The following is a 21197-nucleotide window of genomic DNA, read 5'->3' as shown; positions in this document are numbered from 1 at the left end:
GGTTGATTAAGAATCAGAAAAGAAAAAGAAAAATGTCTTAATTAATGGGTTGACCTGAGAAAGGGGATTGACAATATCTGGGTCATACATTCAGAAATTATTGAAATACATTTAAGACTCTAAACTGCATCCACAGAATTTCTCCATTACAAGAAAAATTAGCTTTCAAGCAGAAGAAAAGAAAGTTAAATTATCAACTGTGAGAGCCAAGAAGCACTACGGACATGTTATAGCCTAACATGATGAAGAAAAGTCAGCGGCACTGGTAGGTGGATTGTTACCTTTGGACAGAGTCGGCTAACTGTTTCCCCCTGCTTCCAGGGTTTACAGTAATCTACGCTAATCCCCTGCTGACTGCAACTTCATACTGTGCATAATGTACAAATGGTATCAATCCTCTCCTCTTAGTCTCTGCAGTAAAGCGTAAGTGTATTAATTCTCCATTTTTTTTGTCATTCTTCATTTAGAAGTTCAGACAGTTCATCACTGCAGAGTTCGACTTTCAGTTAAACTCTTGAACCATTTGTCTCAGGAACTTGCTTTAAAATGCCACGGCCAAATATAATAGAGTATCTTAGCAACTATAATGTCTTTTTGAATAATCTCAGTATTATAATAAAGGTATGTGAGATTTCTGAAAGAAACGCATTGGTCTATTTGACCAGCTCATGCCTGTATTGAAGGCCAATGTTTTATGATGAGTAGAAATGACGAACTATTCCTTTTAAAGTGTTAAAAATAAGGTTTTGTGTCTACTTTTATGTATGCATGAAATATATCGGCCATTTTAGACCTGAATGTTGCATCAGACTTAAGAAGACTCAGTTAAAAAGTGATGATAATCTCAAAGCAACATTAACAGCTTCAATAGAGAGAACCTCTGACACCAAACCAACTAAACTGAAGTGACAGTTGTTTGGCCTTTCACCCAAATTAAAAAAAAAACATGGCAGTAGTCCTTTCTGTCTGTGCCAACACAAAACAGTTTATAGAGGGGACTGGATTTAAGCTTGCCATCACTGCATGACACTGTGCAGCAGTAAAGTACTTCAGATGGAGATCAGAAAACAGGATTTATTTAACAGTTAATGTATTTGCTAAAAAAAAATGGGCAAACTACATGCATCAGTCAAGGAATGAATGAGCTCTGGGGGGCAGCTGAGGAGGACATTAAACTCATCACACTCCGTAAGTTGATTCTTTCCTCTCTTATTAAATTGGACTTTAGCTTGTTCCTCAATCAGCTCCTGCACTAATGAGTCAGTGTCTCCATACACTGTGTGTGTGTGTGTGTGTGTGTGTGTGTGTGTGTGTGTGTCCTTTGGACCCTGGAACCTGCAGGTGGTGCATCCGGTCAAGAATCAACACCTATTGAGAATGTCTTTGAAGCAGCTCTCTAGAAACAGCCTGGTATTTAATAAGAGTTGGCATAGCATGCTCTTTTAAAGTATTTGCAGGAATTCCCAAATGAATACTGTTTTTAAATAAATTGTCCCAGCATGCACGTAAAGTATATGCAGGAGCTATAGACTTTGAAGCTTCTCTCTTATTTCTTCATCTTAGCTGTTCATTTTGCTCCAAAATTCTCCTCTAGTGTCCACCGGAACTAAAACATAAAGAAATAAACACTCGGGTCAACACTCGGGCTACTCGCACATTATGTAAGCGTGCATAACCCATCTGCCTGCAGGTGAAGCGCCCCTCTGGCTTCAGATGCATGGATGTGTGTGTCGCTGTGGACTGTGTGCGCTCTGCTCTCCGTCCTGTATGGCAGCGAATCCCTGCAGCAGAATGGAGACGCTGAGTTTCTGAAATCACGCCGCCGCATTCGAGGAACTTTTTTTGTTTTTTTTGCGCTATTTTCTCTTCTTATTCTATCACCAACTTTACCGCTCGTAGATATTTAATCACAATCAGCCTGATGGAAGTCGCTCCAACATGTCTGTTGCTGCTGTGCAGTCTGCGCGTTTCTCTGGCGGCTGATTGGGAGTTGGTGGACACTAATTTTACCTACCTCGGTGAGGCAATCGACTACAAAGATCCTTGCAAAGCTGGTACTGTGAATTTTGACCTACTCTATGACGTTATTGATCTTTTGCATTTCATTTCTGGTCTATATTGAGCCAATATCCATGGAGCTAACATTTATTAAGTTCAATATGAAGACACTCATTTAGTATTTACATGCTAAAAACTGCAACAACAAAATAACATACACGTTTTCATCTGAGTTAGTTAATTGACATAATGAAGTGCATGTGATATTACAGCAACATAAATAAATACTTTCACAGTCAAGCTTGTGTTACTGTACATTTTACTACTATTAACTTGCTCTTTTATTTCTATGTGGGGATCTATTTAATAATCATGGCTAAAAGTAAAACAAAGGCATTTTGATAATGGTTTGAAACAAATCCCTTTAATTCAACAGCTCTCGAGTAATGTTCAAAGTCAAGGTGGTGGTGGAAGAAGTGAAACCGCACTGGGAAATACTCCATTGTAGAGTCATGTCATTTCACTTAAGCAGAAGTACAAAAGTATTATCAACTAAATGTACTCAAGTATCATAAATAAAAGTTCTCACTAGGTGACAGAATGGCCCCTTTTGTAATGCCATATTATATCATTAGGTTATTATTACAAATGTATGTATAGGTGCATTCTTCAGTTTTTCTAATGTCTTCGTGGTAATTTCATCTCCAGCAAAGCATCCTATTTTATGAGCATAATATTGATGTAGCGTTGCAATAACTACGAGCGTTCTCAGTGTGAAGAATATACAAGTTGTTTTTCTCCGTCACCGAACATGCCAAACAATTACTTCAGCTGCTTGGAGTCCCTTTTCACTTGTGACTTCTGAAACTTCCAAAACACACCACTCTTCTTCTCAGAGGCAGTTGCCTGGAGACTAGAGGTCATTGAGGCCGTGCCAGCGCAGTCCTCGGCTGGACGCCGGTGAAATCCCTCTGGCTTCAGGGCATGGGGTGCACACTGCAGGGGTGACAGTCATTTACAGTCACCCTTTGCATGAGTGAATTCACTTCAAAGGCCGACACAGGGCCTGCTACGTCTTTTCATTTGGACTTTCAAAGGTTGTTACATCACATGGCTAAATGAGGTATTTAATGGGAACGACTCTGGTGAGCTGTTGTGCTCGACTAGTACAACGTGAGATCCTGATTTATACAGGAGGAAACTAAATGTTTAACCCATAGAGGGGACAGAAACAAATGTGTGCGGGATGTCACCTATACGTTTCAGAACAGACATTTTAAAGCTTGGATTTAGATTTACTACACTAACGCAGAAAATAAAGAGATTCTAATTAATATCTTGAGTCTTGTGGTTCAGCTTTGTGTTTTAAGGCAGAAGTTGAAGGTTTTCCTTTTCACTTCAACACGTTTTGTTGGAGCCCACAACCCAACTTTAGTCAAATTTTCCGTCCCAAAAAAACATTCCTGCTTATGGCATGTTTACATTTCTTATCATTGCGCTTCTTTGTCTCCCAATGTCAGCTGCTAAGGTTGAATTATTTGAAAGGAACCATCTTTTTCAGCACATATTGAGCTACTCCAGCTGTTCAGTTGCAACTCTTCAGCACTTTCACAGCTTTTATAGAAAATAAAAGTAAAAATAAAGCACTCAAAATGTAATTTAAGTAAAAGTACAGAAGTAGTATCAGTAAAATGTACTTAAAGTAATACTCATTATCCGGACTAACTCCTTTCAGAGTTGTATATATTTCAGTGGAATCACATTGTAGGAATATGATCATATTTAGTTGTCGTTGACATAATATTTGTTTCTGAAGTTTTTGATTTACATGTGTGAAGAGTCTGATGTGATGTATAACGGAGGAATACAGTTCATGGACATCAGTTTGGCTTACATTTGTCATATTGTGACATATTTTATTTTACGGGAAAATCAACTGGCCAAACTGATGCAACAAAGTGTGAGCAGCTTTTTTAATGTTGTTACCAGTTGAGGTGAAACTAATTGTTTGTATACTACTGTATTTAAGAACAATACTTTAGTGAACATATTTAATATCTTTCCTACATCCATACTTGTCAATTGATGCTTCTGGAGAAAAGATGACGTTATTATGTTGTTAAACGTTATCAAAATCCCCTCTGGGCCTCATTGAAGAGATAAGATCAATGTTTGGGAGCTCCATGCTGCTCAACACACACAAAACCAACATGCAGTGATGGAGTGCTCAGCGTTTCCTTACATAGTAGAGAAGTATGTTTAGTTCATACAGTAAAGCTGTTGAACGATGCAGTACTTCACCTTTTGAAGGTCTTTGCTCCGATGTGGAGGACTACACTCATCAGTTTGTGAGTTGCTGAGCTTGAATATGAAAACATCCCCAATTCTTAACCGATGCACTTTACTACAACAGAGTCAACATAAAACTATGCAGACTTTATATATATGCAATTTTCATGAAGCTCCTACAATTGTTCTTCATGTGTTTCATGTTTTTTTTGCCATTTGAGTAGATTGAGTCCAGTACAGTGTGATCACAATCCTGTAAAGTATTCAGTTCACGTCTTCATTCTTTAAAATGACCCAGTAGCTGGACAGTACTCCAATATGTCTCGGTTTGTGTGCTCAGGAGGTGTATTTGCTGATCAAACAGACACATGGAGTCCCGTTCAGACTTCTTTTCAGGGCAGAGAAGTGCACTTACACACACAGTGAAGCATGAAGTTAGTTTTGGCTCCTGTTTGCAGCAGAGAGAAAAAAAACTACTGAACTTCAGAGATAAAGTTTAAAAATAAGTAGAAACTGGTTTTGTCTGTGTGGAGCAAATCATTTCACCCACTACTCAAACAGCACAATAGTTGGAGAGTGTGAAATAATGAGCTAATGTGTGTACATTTGGGTTCCAGGGCTTACAGTATGAAAAAGTAGGACAAGTTTATTTACCTCAGATCAAGGTTTCTGCTTACAGAACACTTTTCTTGAAGACATAGTTTGACATTTTGGAAAATGTACTGTCTTACGAGCTTTGGACAAAAAGATCAATGTCAATCTTGTAGCTACAGCCAGCAAATGGTTAGCTTAGCTTAGCATAAAGACTGGAAACAGGGGTAAGCAGCTAGCCTGGCTCTGCCCAAAGGTAAAAACAACAACAAAACAACAAATCAAAGATCACTAGTTCACTTTTCCTTTTGATCTAATTTATTTGAGTTCTGCACATAACTGTCCATAAAACCACTGCATGGTTTAACACTCTGGGTTTTGTATGAATTAAACAAATTAGATAAGGCGTAAGCTTTAGAGATGTTGGTAGGCAGAGAACCAGGCTAACTGTTTCCCCGTTTCCAGTCTTTAAGCTAAACTGCGGCTTCATTTTAAAGCTTATTTATTGTACATCTTTAACATAATTTCATCTTTATGCATGTGTTGTGTATCTGTGTGTTCATCTGTTTGCCCCAGCTGCCTTTTGGGGAGATATCGCCCTGGATGAAGATGACCTGCGCATGTTCAAAGAAGCACATATCAGTCCACACATCAACCACACAGACTCAGGTATCAAAGCAGGAATGCTTTTACTAATCTATGAATGATTCTGACTGTTGAATGAGTTAAAAAAAAGGGACTTTTAATATTATTTTCTTTTGCAGCTAACAGTTCCTCTTCCAATGAGGGCGTCAGGGCTAAGAGAGCTGCCGACAGACCGAGTCTCCGTCGGAGGAGGAGAGCAGCCACCTCCAGACCTGAGCGAGTGTGGACGGACGGCATCATCCCGTATGTGATCAGCGGGAATTTCACTGGTGAGTTCTCACTGAAAACAGTGAATCATACATACATTCTTACAGGGGAGTTGTTTGCTATACACACAGCCATGCATGTGTTCGTTGCCTCGTGTGGTTTTGACACGCTGAAACTGTCAACCTCTTATTCCTTTCAGGCAGTCAGAGAGCTATTTTCCGTCAGGCCATGCGTCACTGGGAGAAGCACACTTGTGTAACATTCACTGAGAGGACGACTGAAGAAAGCTACATTGTGTTCACCTACCGACCTTGTGGGTGAGTTCAGAGCTCATCAACAGTTTTTTAATAATTTCATTTATCAACATATCTACACATTAATAATGCCTCAGCCTCATTTTCACACGATGTGGAAGTCACAGAGCATTTCATCTCATTTCGGCTCATTGTTTTGGTTTTATGGCCCACAGCTTTATTGTTTGGTTCACTTTCACTGTTCTCATCACCGTTATTTTCAGCCACAGCAGGTAACTGTTTTTCCAAGTACACGTTTATAAATGGAAGACAGGGGCTGCCTTGGACTGTAGGAACATGATATCTAAGAACCTCAAGCTGTAAAACCGGCATTCTACAAAGGTCAACAAAAATGAAACTGTAGACGACTTATAATTAATAGTTTAAACGACTAGAGTTTAAACTTGCAAACACAGGTGGTGTGGTTTCTTAACCAAGCAGCAAAGAATGAATGTTTGTTCTGAAGGCGCTTGGAGCTGAACAGTGTCGCCCCCTGCAGGTGTTGCTCCTACGTGGGGAGGAGAGGTGGCGGCCCTCAGGCCATCTCCATAGGAAAGAACTGTGATAAGTTTGGCATTGTGGTGCATGAACTCGGCCACGTGATCGGCTTCTGGCACGAACACACACGTCCGGACCGAGACGAGCATGTAAGCATCATCAGAGACAACATCCAACCAGGTACTGTTACTGTGATGACATGAAATAAGTGTGAAAACTCTCGCGCGTGTGTGTGTGTGTGTGCGTGCGTGCTCACAGACGCCCCAGATGTTTCTCCTAGCGCTTAGTCGGCTGATTCTCTGTGTATGAATAGGACAGGAGTATAACTTTCTGAAGATGGAGCCGGGCGAGGTCGACTCACTCGGGGAGGAGTACGACTTTGGCAGCATCATGCATTACGCAAGGAATACATTTTCCAGGTTGGCGTTCTGATGCTTTCTTACGCTTTTCTTTCCTAAAGTTTCTGCGACTGCAAGGATTTCATCACTTTTATTTCCCAGGTGTTCTTTGTTTTCAGCCTTTCCCTGGTTCACATTAACAGGCCATTAAACAGCTTCACCGGGGCCATTTTTGGCTCAAGAGCCAAACTGCAGGGCATTTGGTGATTCACTCCGTCCACCCTGCCTGTTCATTTTAACTGGCAACATACAGAGCACAAGCCTGCTCCTCTAAGCAGGCCATCATCCTCACCAGCTGACAATCAGTGATCAAACGCCTTTACACTCAAGTTTAGAGTTTGAATTGAGTATATTTTTCACATGTTTTATGGTCGTTTGACCTCCCTAACTGCCCCTAATATCACGCTGCGTTAGCAGCTGAGCTACACTGACCTGGTGTTTGTCTCTTCATTCAGCTCTGCTAAACACGCTCCGTAGGGGATTTGATGCTTTTTTGTCACAGAAATGGTTTCACACTAGTTTCCTTTTCATTTTCCGTCTCGTGCATGTTGTTGCTTTTCTCTGTGCTTTGGTTTTTTTTACCTCCATCGCTGCTTTGCCGGTCTGGGTCATGGAGGCGAGCCAAGCTAAATAAAGGCCTGGCAGTTCAGGCTTTGTTGAACAATTTGGGCTAGAGTGGCCTTTTTCCTCTGGCATTCAGGAGCGGGCTCCGCTGAGCTTGGCACCGTCGAAAGGCCCCATTCAGAGTGCTCTGTTTGCACATGCCTGTCATTCATGGGTGCATCGCCATGGGAACTGTGCAAGCGCGAGCTCCAAACCCATGAGAGATTATCACGATCAATAAAGCATCAAGGTGTTCAACAGGAGTCGGACCTAGAACAAAAAAAATAAAGGTCTCCGTGTGAACTTGCACATCAGTTAGACGATGTTTCTCCTCAAGCTATACGTGTGACGTATAGTTGATGTTTTTATTTTTGACTCTTCTCTTCTCTGAGAATGAACTGCTCACATTTGTGATCTGTCTGAAACAGAGGCATCTTCTTGGACACAATCTTGCCCCGTTATGACGTCAATGGAGCCAGGCCACCTATTGGACAGAGGACCAGGCTGAGCAAAGGCGACATCGCACAAGCCCGCAAACTCTACAAGTGTGCAAGTGAGCTGTGCAGAAAATATATACATCCAAATGACACCTTGGTTTGAGACTTTTATCACTTATCAACGCCAATTAGATATGACACATCATGACTGAATGTGCACTAAAGCGAATGGAAGCGGTTTAAAATCTCCTCTGGTTTGTTCATTCTGGGACTTTAATGTCATTGCTCTGGTCTTTTGTGACCTTGTGGTTGTTAAAGGGTGCGGGGAAAGCCTGCAGGAAAGTGCTGGAAACTTCTCTTCTCCCGGTTTCCCGAACGGCTACTCAGCTTACGCTCACTGCGTCTGGAGGATTTCTGTCACTCCTGGAGAGAAGGTGAGCGGTGGAAGCATTTATTCAATAAGGGCAAGACAATTCACCAAATTTATAAAGTTATAGCGGCTTAATGAACGTTTACTCGTATCACAATGTTCATTCAATTAACCGTCCCAAATACAAATACGGTCCACTCCAGACTCTTTAACTGCAATTATATACCAGCAGTGGTGTGATGCACAGATATGTAGCAAATTAGACCATTTATTGTCATCATTTTGAAGGTCTATGTGACAATTTAATCATTCAATAGGTAAATTAATCAGCTTTAAGATAGTGAGTTAAGATTTATATTACCTACTTTGATTAAAAACACATTTCAATCAAAGGATTAATGTTCGTTTAAAATGATGAATTAGAGTGAATCACTTATATTATTCAGCTTTCAGTGCGTGACAAGCTCACATTGTTCAAATCAAGAAGTAACAACATCAGGAAAACACTGTTTAATTTAGATGGATGTTAAATATTTATATCCCTTTTCATCCTTCTGACATTCTGTCCTCCTTGTGTGTCTTCTGTCTCTCAGATTGTTCTGAATTTTACCTCCATGGACCTCTTCAGGAGTCACTTGTGTTGGTACGACCACGTGGAGGTCCGGGACGGGTTCTGGAGAAAAGCTCCTCTGACAGGTCGTTAACTGTGATTGACAGCAGACCTCCTCTCTCTCTCTCTCTCTCTCTCTCTCTCTCTCTCTCTCTCTCTTCTGAGCATCATCCAAAAACGTGATGCCGTGTCATTCCTGTGTCATGTAGTCAGCAATGTGAAGTATGATCTTTTCGTGTACGTTGGCAGGCCGCTTTTGTGGGGACACACTTCCAGATTCAATCATCTCCACCGACAGTCGACTGTGGATTGAATTCAGAAGCAGCAGCAGCTGGGTGGGCAAAGGCTTTTCAGCTGTGTATGAAGGTACGACTTTGATAACGCGTGCATCTTAATATGCACGTTCTACATACGCTACTTTATAATGTAGACAACTGAAGGTAGAAATATGGATATCTCTGAATGAAACAAATCACTTCTCACCTCCTGCGCAGCCATCTGTGGGGGAGAGGTGAAGCGGGACAGCGGCCAGATCCAGTCCCCCAACTATCCCGATGACTACCAGTCCAACAAAATGTGTGTGTGGAAAATCACAGTAGCAGAAGGTTTCGATGTTGGCCTCTCCTTTCAGTCGTTTGAGGTAAAAATCAATCATGTTATTGTGATTGTTTACATGTTAAAAAAACAAGGACATGTCTCCTTGGAGCTTTAATTTTTCTTTTGCTCTTACTTTTGTTTCAATTGCCCATTCCTCGAAAGGCAAGAAGACACCGCTATCACTTTCACCTGCTTTGCAAACTTCATTGTCCTTGCTTCCACTGCAGATTGAGAGGCATGACAGCTGCGCCTACGACTACGTGGAGGTGAGGGACGGCGGCTCAGAGGGCAGCCCGCTGCTCGGCCATTTCTGCGGCTACGACAAACCTGCCGACATCAAAAGCAGCTCCAACCGGCTCTGGCTGAAGTTTGTGTCCGACAGCTCGGTCAACAAAGCCGGGTTTGCGGCCAACTTCTTTAAAGGTCAGAAAGTGACGTCAGTTAAAAAATGGCCAGCAAAGACAAGAACTTCTGGTTTTCATCTTGATGATTTTTCATTTGTCAGAGATGGATGAGTGCTCCGGACCGAACAACGGTCACTGCGAGCAGCGCTGTGTGAACACACTGGGCAGCTACAGATGTGCATGTGACCCCGGATACGAGCTGGCAGCCGACAGACGCAGCTGTGAGAGTGAGTATAGAGCACGACGTCACACAGCGAGGTCAGCTCCAGTCTGCAGTCTGCAGGCCCCCTGTCACTGTGACGTATATCCAGCGCACACTTTTAATCATGGTGGTCTACTTTAATACTTTTTTTTTAAAAGTATGCCAATTTGGGAAATACAATTATTCACTTTTCTGGAGGAGAGTAAATTAAGAAGATCAATACCTCCCTGGTATCTTTCTGTTAAAGTTAAGACTACAGCCTGCAACTGGTTTAGCTTAGCTTAGCTTAAAGACAAGGGGAAACAGCATGGCTCTGGTCAAATGTAATTAAATCCACCTATCGGCACCGATTTACAGTCTTTCTGTTAAGCAAAGCAAACTACCTACATCTGACATTTGTTTCCACTGGAGTTCATTCATCCTCAGGCCCATTCAACAGCTGAACTGAACCCAATCAACAGGCTCTGAATTTGTTGAATCGAGTTCCTGCAAAAATGAGAAAACCTCAGACAGGCCTGAGATCTGCAACTGGGAAGTATCAACTTAGACAATAAAGTCAAAGGTAGATGACAATCCGTTAATCCGGATTTTAAAACTCGTACAAGTGCTCAAACGAACACTTTGGCATCCTCGTCTCTTTTTGCACAGTTGAGACATGAATGCCTGGTATTCTCTCTTCTACCACGAGAGGGCAGTACTCACTGCAACTTCTTTATGAGCCCAGACAGCCTGTTACCACTGATTTGATTCATATCTAAACCGTACAAATAGGAATTACATTTCCCCACATTACAATTTGGTACATTTCTTGGATTTTATAGAAATAAATATGATCTGATTCTGCAACCTTTGATCTCCACTGGTTTATTCCAGTACACTATCTCTTATTGTATCAGTTATACTTGGTTATAACTTTATTTCTTTACATCTCTTTGTTATAGAAAACCCACAAATTAATAGGTAATCTTTTACAGTTAAATGATTAAATAAGAATTCACAAATGGGTGATGTAACTTGTGTTTTCCAAATGTTTTTCACACTTCAACCACTAAAATCAGTGTTTTCTCCCACCAGCAGCTGCCTGTGGCGGGTTCATCACCAAGCTGAATGGCTCCCTCACCACCCCCGGGTGGCCCAAAGAATACCCTCCCAACAAGAACTGCGTGTGGCAGCTGGTGGCACCCATTCAGTATCGCATCACTCTGGTGTTCGATGTGTTCGAGACCGAAGGGAATGACGTAAGTTGATTACAGTGATGTTTTTCTATATATTGTTAAACTGTTAAATCATCATAATTTCACAGGCCACGTCTTTTTCCTCTGTAGTGAGTAAAATTGTCCAGTGTTTACCATCAGGTGTGTAAATATGATTATGTGGAGGTGCGCAGTGGGTTGAGTTCGGACTCGGAGCTTCACGGGAAGTTCTGTGGAGCGGAGAAGCCCGAGGTCATCACCTCCCAACAAAACAACATGAGGATTGAGTTCAAGTCTGACAACACCGTCTCCAAGAGGGGCTTCAAGGCTCACTTCTTCTCCGGTAAGTCATGAGGAGTGAAGTGTTGAGGAAGGATAATAGTAAGTACGTAATGTCCCCGACCGTGCACAGTAAAAAAGAGCAAATCATCACCCCAATCCATAACCAGGCGTGCAGTTGTCTTACATTTTATTTTGCACAACTAAATAATTTAGTATCTTGCTTGGTGTTTAAATCAAATAAATCTCTTAATTTCACATTCAGAGTCACATTCACATTTATTCTTTTTTAACGTTGCAGGATAGTGTTTTTTCTATTATTGTAAAGAATATTTCAGTGCAAAAAATTATATTCAACACAATAATAAATTATGCAGACAGTGACGTACCTTAAATAAATGTGTTTTGCTTCATCAGACCACAGATTACTTTAGAAATAATTATATTTTTTTATCCCCAAAAAATCCTACTGCATTTCTCTTTTTGTTATTGAAGAAATATTGATAGTCCAAATAAAACTCCCCATAGGAACATCTCAATCAGTTTTTCATTCTGCAGATTCTTCCTCTTTGAGTAACACAGAAAGCCTTTGTGCCTGCGCTCAGCGGCCGATAATGCTCTAAATTGTTAATTTGACATGTTCTGCAGCCTGTTGTGACACATCTACACGTTGTGCAAAGGAATTTTGAATAAAAAAACTCTTTAAACATCTCAACAGATATAGACGAGTGCTCCAAAGAAAACGGAGGCTGCCAGCATGAATGTGTGAACACCTTCGGGAGCTACAGCTGTCAGTGCCGCAGCGGCTTCATGCTGCACGATAATAAGCACGACTGCAAGGAAGGTACCGTAGGTGTTTCTGCTGTGCACTCGTATGTTTGACTCAAAGGGTCAGTTCACTCAGATAACAGAAAGTCGTGACTAGCCTGTGGTTGATGTTACGAGAATCAGCTGACAGCTGCTGGGTTCATTTAAAGTCATGAGGCTGGGCGTTGAACTTTCTTACTTTGTTATATTCTATTTTTACATGCATGTATTTCCTCATTGAGGATGGTTTTCTTAAGAACTACTGATAGCCGCTTATTGCTTTTGACGGATGCCTATTCAAAGGACAAAACCGGGAGGGAATGATGTGACCAGTTGAGTTGTAATATGTTATTTTGTGTTGTTTTTCAGCGGGCTGTGATCATGCTGTAAACACTGTGTCAGGCACAATGAGCAGCCCCAACTGGCCTGATAAGTATCCCAGCAAGAAGGCCTGCACCTGGTCTCTGTTCACAACCCCGGGCCATCGCATCAAACTTGTATGTCAATGGGTGTTTTTTAAACTGACCCAAATTCATAAGACTTGAAAGGCAACTTTTGGGGGTAATTCACAGCGTTTTAAAATGTCTCGCAGGTTTTCAACGAGATCGACATGGAGGCACATCTGGAGTGCACTTACGACCACCTGGAGATCTATGACGGGCGAGACTCGCGTGCCCAGAGTCTCGGGCGCTTCTGTGGCACCAAAAAGCCTTCTCCAGTCATCTCCAGCGGCAACAAAATGTTCCTGCGTTTTTTCTCTGACAACTCAGTGCAGAAGAGAGGCTTTGAGGCTTCATACAGAGCAGGTAAGCAAAGCAACCAAAACTTTCTGCAACAACAAAAAGCCTGGAAAACGAGTCAAATGGCACTTTAGAGACAGAATAGAACACCCCAAATGTGTCATTTCAACTCTGGGGTTGTTTCCTGCTGTGTTTAGAGAGCTGCATTCTTTCATCACTTTTACGAGCTCCTCTTTTTGACCCTCTAATTTTGTGGCTGTGAATTCCCAGAATGTGGAGGAAGCCTGAAAGCCGAGGTCAAGACAAAAGATCTCTACTCTCATGCCCAGTTTGGAGATAACATCTACCCGGGCGGCTCCGACTGTCTGTGGGTGGTCTCCGCTGAGAAGGGATACGGAGTGGAGATCATCTTCCAAGTGTTCGAGATCGAGGAGGAGGCCGACTGTGGGTATGATTACGTGGAGCTGTACGACGGCGCTGACATCAAGTCTCCGAGGCTGGGACGATATTGTGGATCTGGGGTAAGGCTAGAAATATCAGACTCGTGTAGTTAACACTAATTAAATTATTCTTCAAAAACCTTTGTCATTTCTTCCCCACAAAGGCCCCAGAGGAAGTCTACTCAGCCGGGGACGCCATCATTTTAAAGTTTCACTCAGATGACAGCATCAATAAAAAAGGCTTTCATGCACGCTACACCAGCACAAAGTTCCAGGACACGTTACACGCAAGCAAGTGACTCTTCTACCCCACAACCTAAATGGAGACTTCCCCCCTAACATTTGGTCGGACACACCCATCTCCAGGCGAGGAGTGAATGCATGGATTGATACCACAAACACCAACCCCGCATACTTTACATTCACATCTGTTAGACGGGGTGAAGCCATGCACAAGAATTGCTTCTTTACTCTTCTTGTTATTTAGCTCTATAGGATGAGAGGCGAGGACTAGTTTGCAGTGATTATTTTGAGTAAATCCAGCGTCTGTAAGGAGCGGATTACGTCATAGGACAGTGTTGAGATATAAAATGTATATGTGATATAGTTTTCTTGTTGTTGTTTTTATCATAATGTCACCTTTTACTGTCTGTGGTTAAAAGTTCACTTCTAATGAATTTATTAATCGTAATAATAATAATAATGGAGGACAAAAGCGATTCATCAAAGCTCTGTTTTTTTGCTAAAATCAGACCTGGTGTTTCATTTAATATTTTTAATTTACATTTTTGAAGTACATTAACATTCCCTCACATTATAGTTTGAGTATTTTAAATTGGGTTTCTGTGCTTTATATTCTCTTGCAACACACAGCAGTGCAGTACATTTCCCTTCTAAATGCTCATCAGTAATTCTTTACATACTGATTTTAAACAGTAACTTAACACCCGCTGACAATCTTGATTTTGCTTTATCACCAGTGACTTTATTTCTTAACTGGCTCCAGTGATGTGGACGTGTACTCTGGTGGGCGTCAGTACACTGTGACATCAGCGGTGGGTGTGGTTACAGGTGGATCTTACAGGGTGTGGTCATAGGAGCAACTTTAAACCAGAGAGGACAGTGAACCGCTGCTTTGTTAGCCTGGTATTAAAGGAGGAAATTCCCTCACAGGACACACACAACATGACTGGGGTCAAAGAAAGAACAGAGGGATTAAGTCAGCACATATACAATGGAATAAGAGCACTGGGGGTGAAAAAGTTTCAATAAATGCTTTTATTAAAATGTTGGATCAGTCAGGGTAAAAACAGTTGTTACAGTCAAGGCATCAAGCACGACAAGTACAAAGTAGATATCCAAAACTGAAACCATTTGTTCACATGAAAAAGGCTAATAAGTCTCACTCTCACAATCGTTCTGCTACCAAAGAAGCTTAACATCTCCCAAGGTCCCTGAATGCACCAAATACATCATTTGTATGATGTGACACCATCTAAACAACTAAAGCATAATGTACATTTATTTAACAATGATAATCACAGTATAGAGCGATTAAGATATTTTATTGAATGTATTAGTGTTTCATGCACAAGAAAGATTATTGAATCATTAAAAAAAAGTTTCACTTTCTTCACTGAAGCACAGCTTCTCTGAAATGAAATGTGTGGCAGTAGATCCAGTCTACAAACTTTACAACATGTGTTACTGTTACTTTCCAGTGAGTTGGTTTCTGCTTTCTTTATGTGATGCACAGTCCGACCACTGATCAACAGGTGGCGATGACACACAAATATATACTCTAATGGAACAGCAAAGTCAGATAAGAAGAAGACCGCAAGCTGGCAAACACAGGAGCACACCGGTCTCCTGCAGACACAATGCCCAATGCTGCAATGAAAATCATATTTGCAAATGTTTTATGAGGAAGGAAATGCATGTTACACCTCAAGGATATTTGGTGAGTAACGCTGAATTTAAACGTTACTTTTATTTGTTTGAAAACTCCACGTGGCCCCTTTAAGATACATCTGTTTGGACAGATGGTTCTAATTTCTAATGTACATTGCAAAATCACAACTCTGCTCTAATTCTGTACAATGGAAAGTACATTTTCCATTATTGTTTGGTAATTTTTCACCTCTGTGGTCCCTCTTCAGTTGTATTTTGATCACCTTGTTTTTGTTTCGTTAAATCTTTGGTAGGAAAACTTTGAGAGGCTCATTTTCATGCACTTTATCCAGAAAGCCCAGGTTGAAGTAAGGGTACAGCGTCTCAGTGAAGGTCTCCCTGAAGGTGTAGAGGTGTGTCATGCACTCCGCGTTGTAAAAGGACACCAGGCCCCTCTTGTAGTCGAGGTACACTCCGATCCGGACCAGCGGCTCATCCAGGGACAGGACGGTGGGGGGCGAAGTGCCAGCCATGTACTGAATCCCGTAAGAGAGGGAGAGAGTCCAGAAGCCGTTGGCCGGGAGGGCCTTGATGACTCCCTTCCTGGGCACCGACTCTCGGGCCACCCCCACCGTCCAGACTGTGCTGCTGTAGACTTCAATCTCCCAGTAGTGTCGCCCGTGGGTGAAGCCCTGGCTCCCGAGCAGCGACAGGGCAGCGTTGAACCTGGAGGGGTTGTCCTGCACGGTGTGGTTAAAGGTCTGGTAGCGAACACAGGTGAGGGAGGAGGTCAGGCTGAGCCACGGGTTGGCCGTGCTGGAGTTAAACGTGATGGCTGCTGGAACTAAAAACAGGAAAAGTAATTACCAAACATTTAAATGATTCTTTGATATCAGATGGGGGCTTAAAGTGTCACTTCAAGTACCTGGATAAAGGCTTGCTTTCATGAATTTCCACACTCTGTACTGCAGGGGCCCCGCAAACCGGCCCTCGCACAGGCTGGGCGGCGTAAACGTAGGTTTCTCAAACTTCAGCGAAGGCCTGCCAACGAAAGCAAGAGTCAGAACAGTGAAGAGAGAACAAAAGACGAAAGCCCATCCAGGATAGAAATCCGTTCCCACACTCACCTCTGGAGCAGGACTTTGATGCTCTGAAACGAGACACGAGAATAAACACAGGACAAGAGAGACGCAGACCGGTGATTAGATTTGTTGTATGTGAAATGGGAGAACGCTTTTTTTCCACATTACATCAACGTCTGAGCTCACGCTATCCACCACCCTGTGGGATCTCCCTGTGGCCGGGGGAAAGTCCCACAGCCGTTGCCTGGAGTATGGCCCCCGTGCCTGAGCTAAACTCCTTATCCTCCAGATCAACGAGTGAGATCACTGGCCTACATCCTGTCCCCACTCACTGCTCAAGTCTTTTGTTATTAGAAAAGCAGCAACAGTGTTAACATTTTCTAAAACGGTACACTTCAAATACATGCAGACTGACATGATCGATATGTCCGTGGCCTTTTAAGAATAGTGTACTAACTGAAACAGGAAAGCCACAATGGTCACACCCTGCTCGGTTAAGTCTTGAGTGTTAATGTTGGAGCTTGTTTAGCATTTTTGGCACTGAAATACAAGACTGAATGATGTATAAAGCTAACTTCCGCTGTGTGATCTCTAGTGTGTCATTAGGATATAAATAGTTCTGGAAACAAATAAGTTTGAAATACAGAGCTCAGCATTTCGTAATCATCCCCAGAGCTGACTCGTCATGCTGTAAATAATTTCCAGATGGACAGTATTCATCGTGCGTGATGTGTTCGTATGAGCCGAACCTACCCGGAGCAGAGTGAAGGCGTCCCGCTCTTTCAGCTTGTCCTCTATCTCGTGGACGGCTCTCTGCAGACGAGAGATCTCCACACACAGCAGGGCCTTGTGCTCGTCCAGTCGGATCAGCTCTCTGCGCTCCTCCGTCTTCAGCTTCACCTGCAGCAGCTTCTCCTCCTGGTACAGGAACTGGTGCAGGTCGCTGAACTGGGCCTCAATGCGCTGCTTCAGGTCAGCGGTGTGCTCCTGAGTGGGTGGAGGAGGACGAGGAACATTGTCACTGATAGCAATCACTGACAGTCTTTGCAGAAAGATGGATTTTTTTTGTTGTTGTACTGTAACAATCTGTGCTGGAAATAAGAAACATTATCACATCCATTTGGCAGATACACCCATTCCTTTACATTAAATGGGTCGAACTGGACATTCATAGTCCAGTAGCGATTGCACTGTGTGCGTTATGATACGTATGTGTGTTTTGGAAGCGTTTCCTCTCACCTTCAGCTTTTTAACCTCGTCCTCGGCTTCCCTGTCACACTGCAGCGCCGTGTTGAGTTCAACTTTAAGGGAATCCATGGAGCTGTTTAGAGACGCCTGAGCAGACAGAGACACAACATCGCCATGTACCGACCTGCTTCTCACTTCAAATACAATGTCACATCTACTCTAAAAAACAATAGATGGATACACATTCTAAACTGCATATAAAAAAAATCGACGCCTGTAATTTACAATTTAGATACAATGTAGTAAACATTCCCGCTATTACAATGACCGTGTACTCTACTATGCACTAAGTAAAATATGCATACTTCTTGAGATGCATCCTAATGTGTAGAATTGTGGAAAATGAACATTCAAACTTCGACAGATCAACTGTGAGATCTTGACACTCTGCTGAACCGTTGACTGTCAACAGACGTTTAGTTGAGGCTCAACTCACCCGGTACTTCTGTTCAGCCTCCTGGACACACACCATGGTATGGTTCCTGTGCTCCTGGGAGAGACCACACACCAGACACACCAGCTCCTGGTCCTCCTCACAGTAAAGCTTCAGCTCCTCTCTGTGTCTGCTGCAGCATGGGACCGGAGCGGGAACCCTCTCCGCCACTCCAACATCTGCCAGATGAGGTCCAGTCCCGCTCTCCTCCAGACCGTGACAGTAGCTCTCCACTATGTTGGCAACGATGCGGTTGGGCCTGTAGCATTGCCCCGGGTACACCTTCCTGCACTGAGGGCAGGAGCCTGTGCCTCCCTGAATGGGGCCCCGGGGACCCGTCCAGTAGCCCTCAATGCACCCCTGGCAGAAGGTGTGATCACAGGGCAAGGACACCGGCTGCTTGAAGAGATCCAGGCAGATGGAGCAGGTGAGATCTCTGCTGATTCTGTGTGCTGAGCTTTTGGTTACTTTTCCAGCGATGGGAGGCTGTCGCAGCTTTTCCATCACTGCAGCAAAGTCTCCTTCCTTTGGTTTCCAAATTTTCTTCTCTGGCTTTATCCCCTGGTTTAGTTTTTCCAAGTTCTGCAGATAAACTGTCTGGATTTTCTTCACTTCTTTCTGATTCTCGCTCATTCCTTTGCCTTGATTGTTTTCCTTTGTTCTGACTGTACAGCTGGACCTCCACGTCCTTCCTCTCCTGCAGAGTGTGGCCGCTCTCCTTGGCCTCCAGTCTTCCTGTTGATTGTGGGGAAATGAAGTGGGTGGTGCAGAAGCAGCCACAGCCTCTCACATCCTCAGCAGATAGTGAATGGATCTCAATGGGCCCCCCCCCTTTTCCATCCAGACTGACGTCACATGTTAGCCAGGAAACCGAGGCGGACCGTAGATATTCTATCCTTGGCATGTTTGTTTTGTGAAGTCTGGCCAGTAAGTGCAAGAAAGTCCTGCTCCACTAAACTCTTAATCTGCTGTAGAGTAACTGCAGAAAAATGTAAATCCATTTTAGTGTGTTTGGGTGTGTGAGACCAACCACGAGTGTGTTTGAGAGAGAGAGAGAGAGAGAAGACATTTGTGAACAGTAACAGATTTCCTGTTTCTTTTTACGGCAGCGCTCTCTGCCCAGTAAGTAATTATTGTCGCTGAAGGGTAAACAAAACCATTAGGAGATTTACACAGAGACAGAAAAAACGTCCTGCAGGCAGAAAGCCCCACCATGGACAAATACTGCAGTCATCCCCAGAGTTTCTTTTCCCCGATCCAGTTATTAGGACAGATAGTTACAGCTTTGTCCCTGAAGGCTGGAACATCTGTCTAGTAAATGAGTTTATTTACAACATGCTAGTTGAGTGTTTTTATGTGACTTGCTTTAAAGAGAGAGCGCCGTGACACATATCAGCATGTGAACAGTTACAATATTACGGTGTGTTACATCAGGCTTATCACCCTGTACGGCCGTAAAGTCAATAGAGACATCCTATGATTATACACTGGAACATAATCAAAGGTCAGGAGAGTGAAACTAGGATTATGTAAATTTAGAAATGCATGTGCAAGAAAGAGAAAGATGAACAAATGTAGCACATTTAACAACTTATCTGGTGAGTTTTGAGTCTCTTTGTTGAACTGAGACGCAAACAGATCAGCAGCTAACTTGTCATGTTATGGCCAATGGTGACATCTGGTGTCCAAACTGAAAGATTATAGAAAGAGGAATTATTATATAGTACCAAAAAAATATAATAACACCAGTTAGTGATTGAAATTCATGCTTATAATACTGTTTTTTGTGATACAATATTTGGTAATCAAACTATCTATTTTCAAAATGCAGTGAAGTAATAAGACTTAAGTGCAAATAACTAAATAAATAAAATTGTACAGCGTATGTATAGCAGGTAGGTATTTAGTAGATCTAGTCGCACTGAGGTCCCGGGGCTCAAAGAAAACAAGAAGAGCGCACAAGTGTTAAATAATGGAAAGCAAAGGAGAAACAAACACTCTCTGTGCATTGTGCATCCTCCTCCAACCAGAAACCCCTCACCGTTTAGTTTCACACAGACACAGTACAAGGCAAAGATGGTGATGAGGAGCTGATGAAGCTGTGTGTGAATCAGCAGGCGTGGTCAAATCTGTGGAGAGGCGATGCCGGTGTGCCATCAGTCATCGCTCCAGTAGTAGGTCACCTCTGTCTCCTCTCCCTGCGGTTTAGTGCACCACCAGGACGATCGCAGATGTGACCTCTGAACTCAGTCGCTGTCTGTGGTGCTGAACATTTACAGGTATGAAACCCTGTGGAGCGGCGTGTCTTACATGTTCCACAACTGCAAAACGCTTTACAGATTCATATTATGTGTTTACATATTACCTCAAACAAAGACAAAGACTCCTGCTCCAATTGGGATGATTGACAGCAATGAAACTGGCAAACGCTTTCTCTCCCGTAGTATTTTTATTTTATAGAATTCTGTTTATCTTTCCTGGAGTTTCCCAGGTCTTTGCATATGTTCACAGCTTCTTACCTCTCCTGCACAAGCTATTTACTTAACCACATGTGAAAGTTGGAACACAGTAAGATGACACAAGGCACGTCAAACACCATCCAATCCAATCACCCTGCACTGAATCAGGTCAGATGGGATGGCTGTTGTGTGATGAGTGGGAAATATACGCATGAAGAAAATGGCAATATCATCTAAAACTTTTATTCACTGCATTCCGTAAGTTAATTGATGGCAGACAGTGTAATTAACTTGTAACCTTCAGTGGTCCCGGATAACGAGGAGCATCTTCAGAGCTGCTCAGACCTGCACACACATAATTAACACACGGGGCAGATTAGGGTTGTTGAGTTAATTAAAACGTTGACATGCCTTGGCATTATGATTCCTCTAAACTTCATGGGTCAGTAAAATGTGAGTGCGGTGCAGCAGAGGGGAAGTGAAG

At 42.7% G+C, this 21197-nt stretch overlaps 2 protein-coding genes across 2 annotated transcripts; one reads left to right on the top strand and one right to left on the bottom strand.

Moving 5' to 3' along the window:
- Positions 1 to 1921: 1921 nt before the first annotated feature.
- LOC306710789 (bone morphogenetic protein 1-like) lies at positions 1922 to 13900 on the top strand (the record flags this gene model as incomplete). Its single annotated transcript, XM_079179480.1, has 20 exons — positions 1922 to 2054; positions 5455 to 5547; positions 5643 to 5792; positions 5930 to 6047; positions 6523 to 6701; positions 6835 to 6940; positions 7951 to 8075; positions 8278 to 8393; positions 8923 to 9025; positions 9189 to 9305; positions 9434 to 9579; positions 9764 to 9959; positions 10042 to 10167; positions 11220 to 11380; positions 11498 to 11678; positions 12333 to 12458; positions 12791 to 12918; positions 13014 to 13227; positions 13432 to 13682; positions 13766 to 13900. 20 exons carry the CDS (start codon positions 1922 to 1924, stop codon positions 13898 to 13900), a joined length of 2904 nt encoding a protein of 967 aa, XP_079035606.1.
- A 1647-nt stretch (positions 13901 to 15547) lies between these two features.
- On the bottom strand, positions 15548 to 18946 carry trim69 (tripartite motif containing 69). The gene is made up of 6 exons (XM_079179460.1): positions 18258 to 18946; positions 17813 to 17908; positions 17327 to 17560; positions 16619 to 16641; positions 16417 to 16532; positions 15548 to 16335 (listed from the first exon to the last, which is right to left on the bottom strand). Exons 1-6 carry the CDS (start codon positions 18885 to 18887, stop codon positions 15791 to 15793), a joined length of 1644 nt encoding a protein of 547 aa, XP_079035586.1. The 5' UTR covers positions 18888 to 18946; the 3' UTR covers positions 15548 to 15790.
- Between the last annotated feature and the right edge of the window lie 2251 nt (positions 18947 to 21197).

This window comes from Pholis gunnellus, assembly GCF_910591455.1.
Source record: "Pholis gunnellus genome assembly, chromosome: 18".
NCBI lineage: Eukaryota > Metazoa > Chordata > Actinopteri > Perciformes > Pholidae > Pholis > Pholis gunnellus.
The sequence above is the reverse complement of the archived record's forward strand: the minus strand, read 5'-3'. Positions and strand labels throughout refer to the sequence as shown.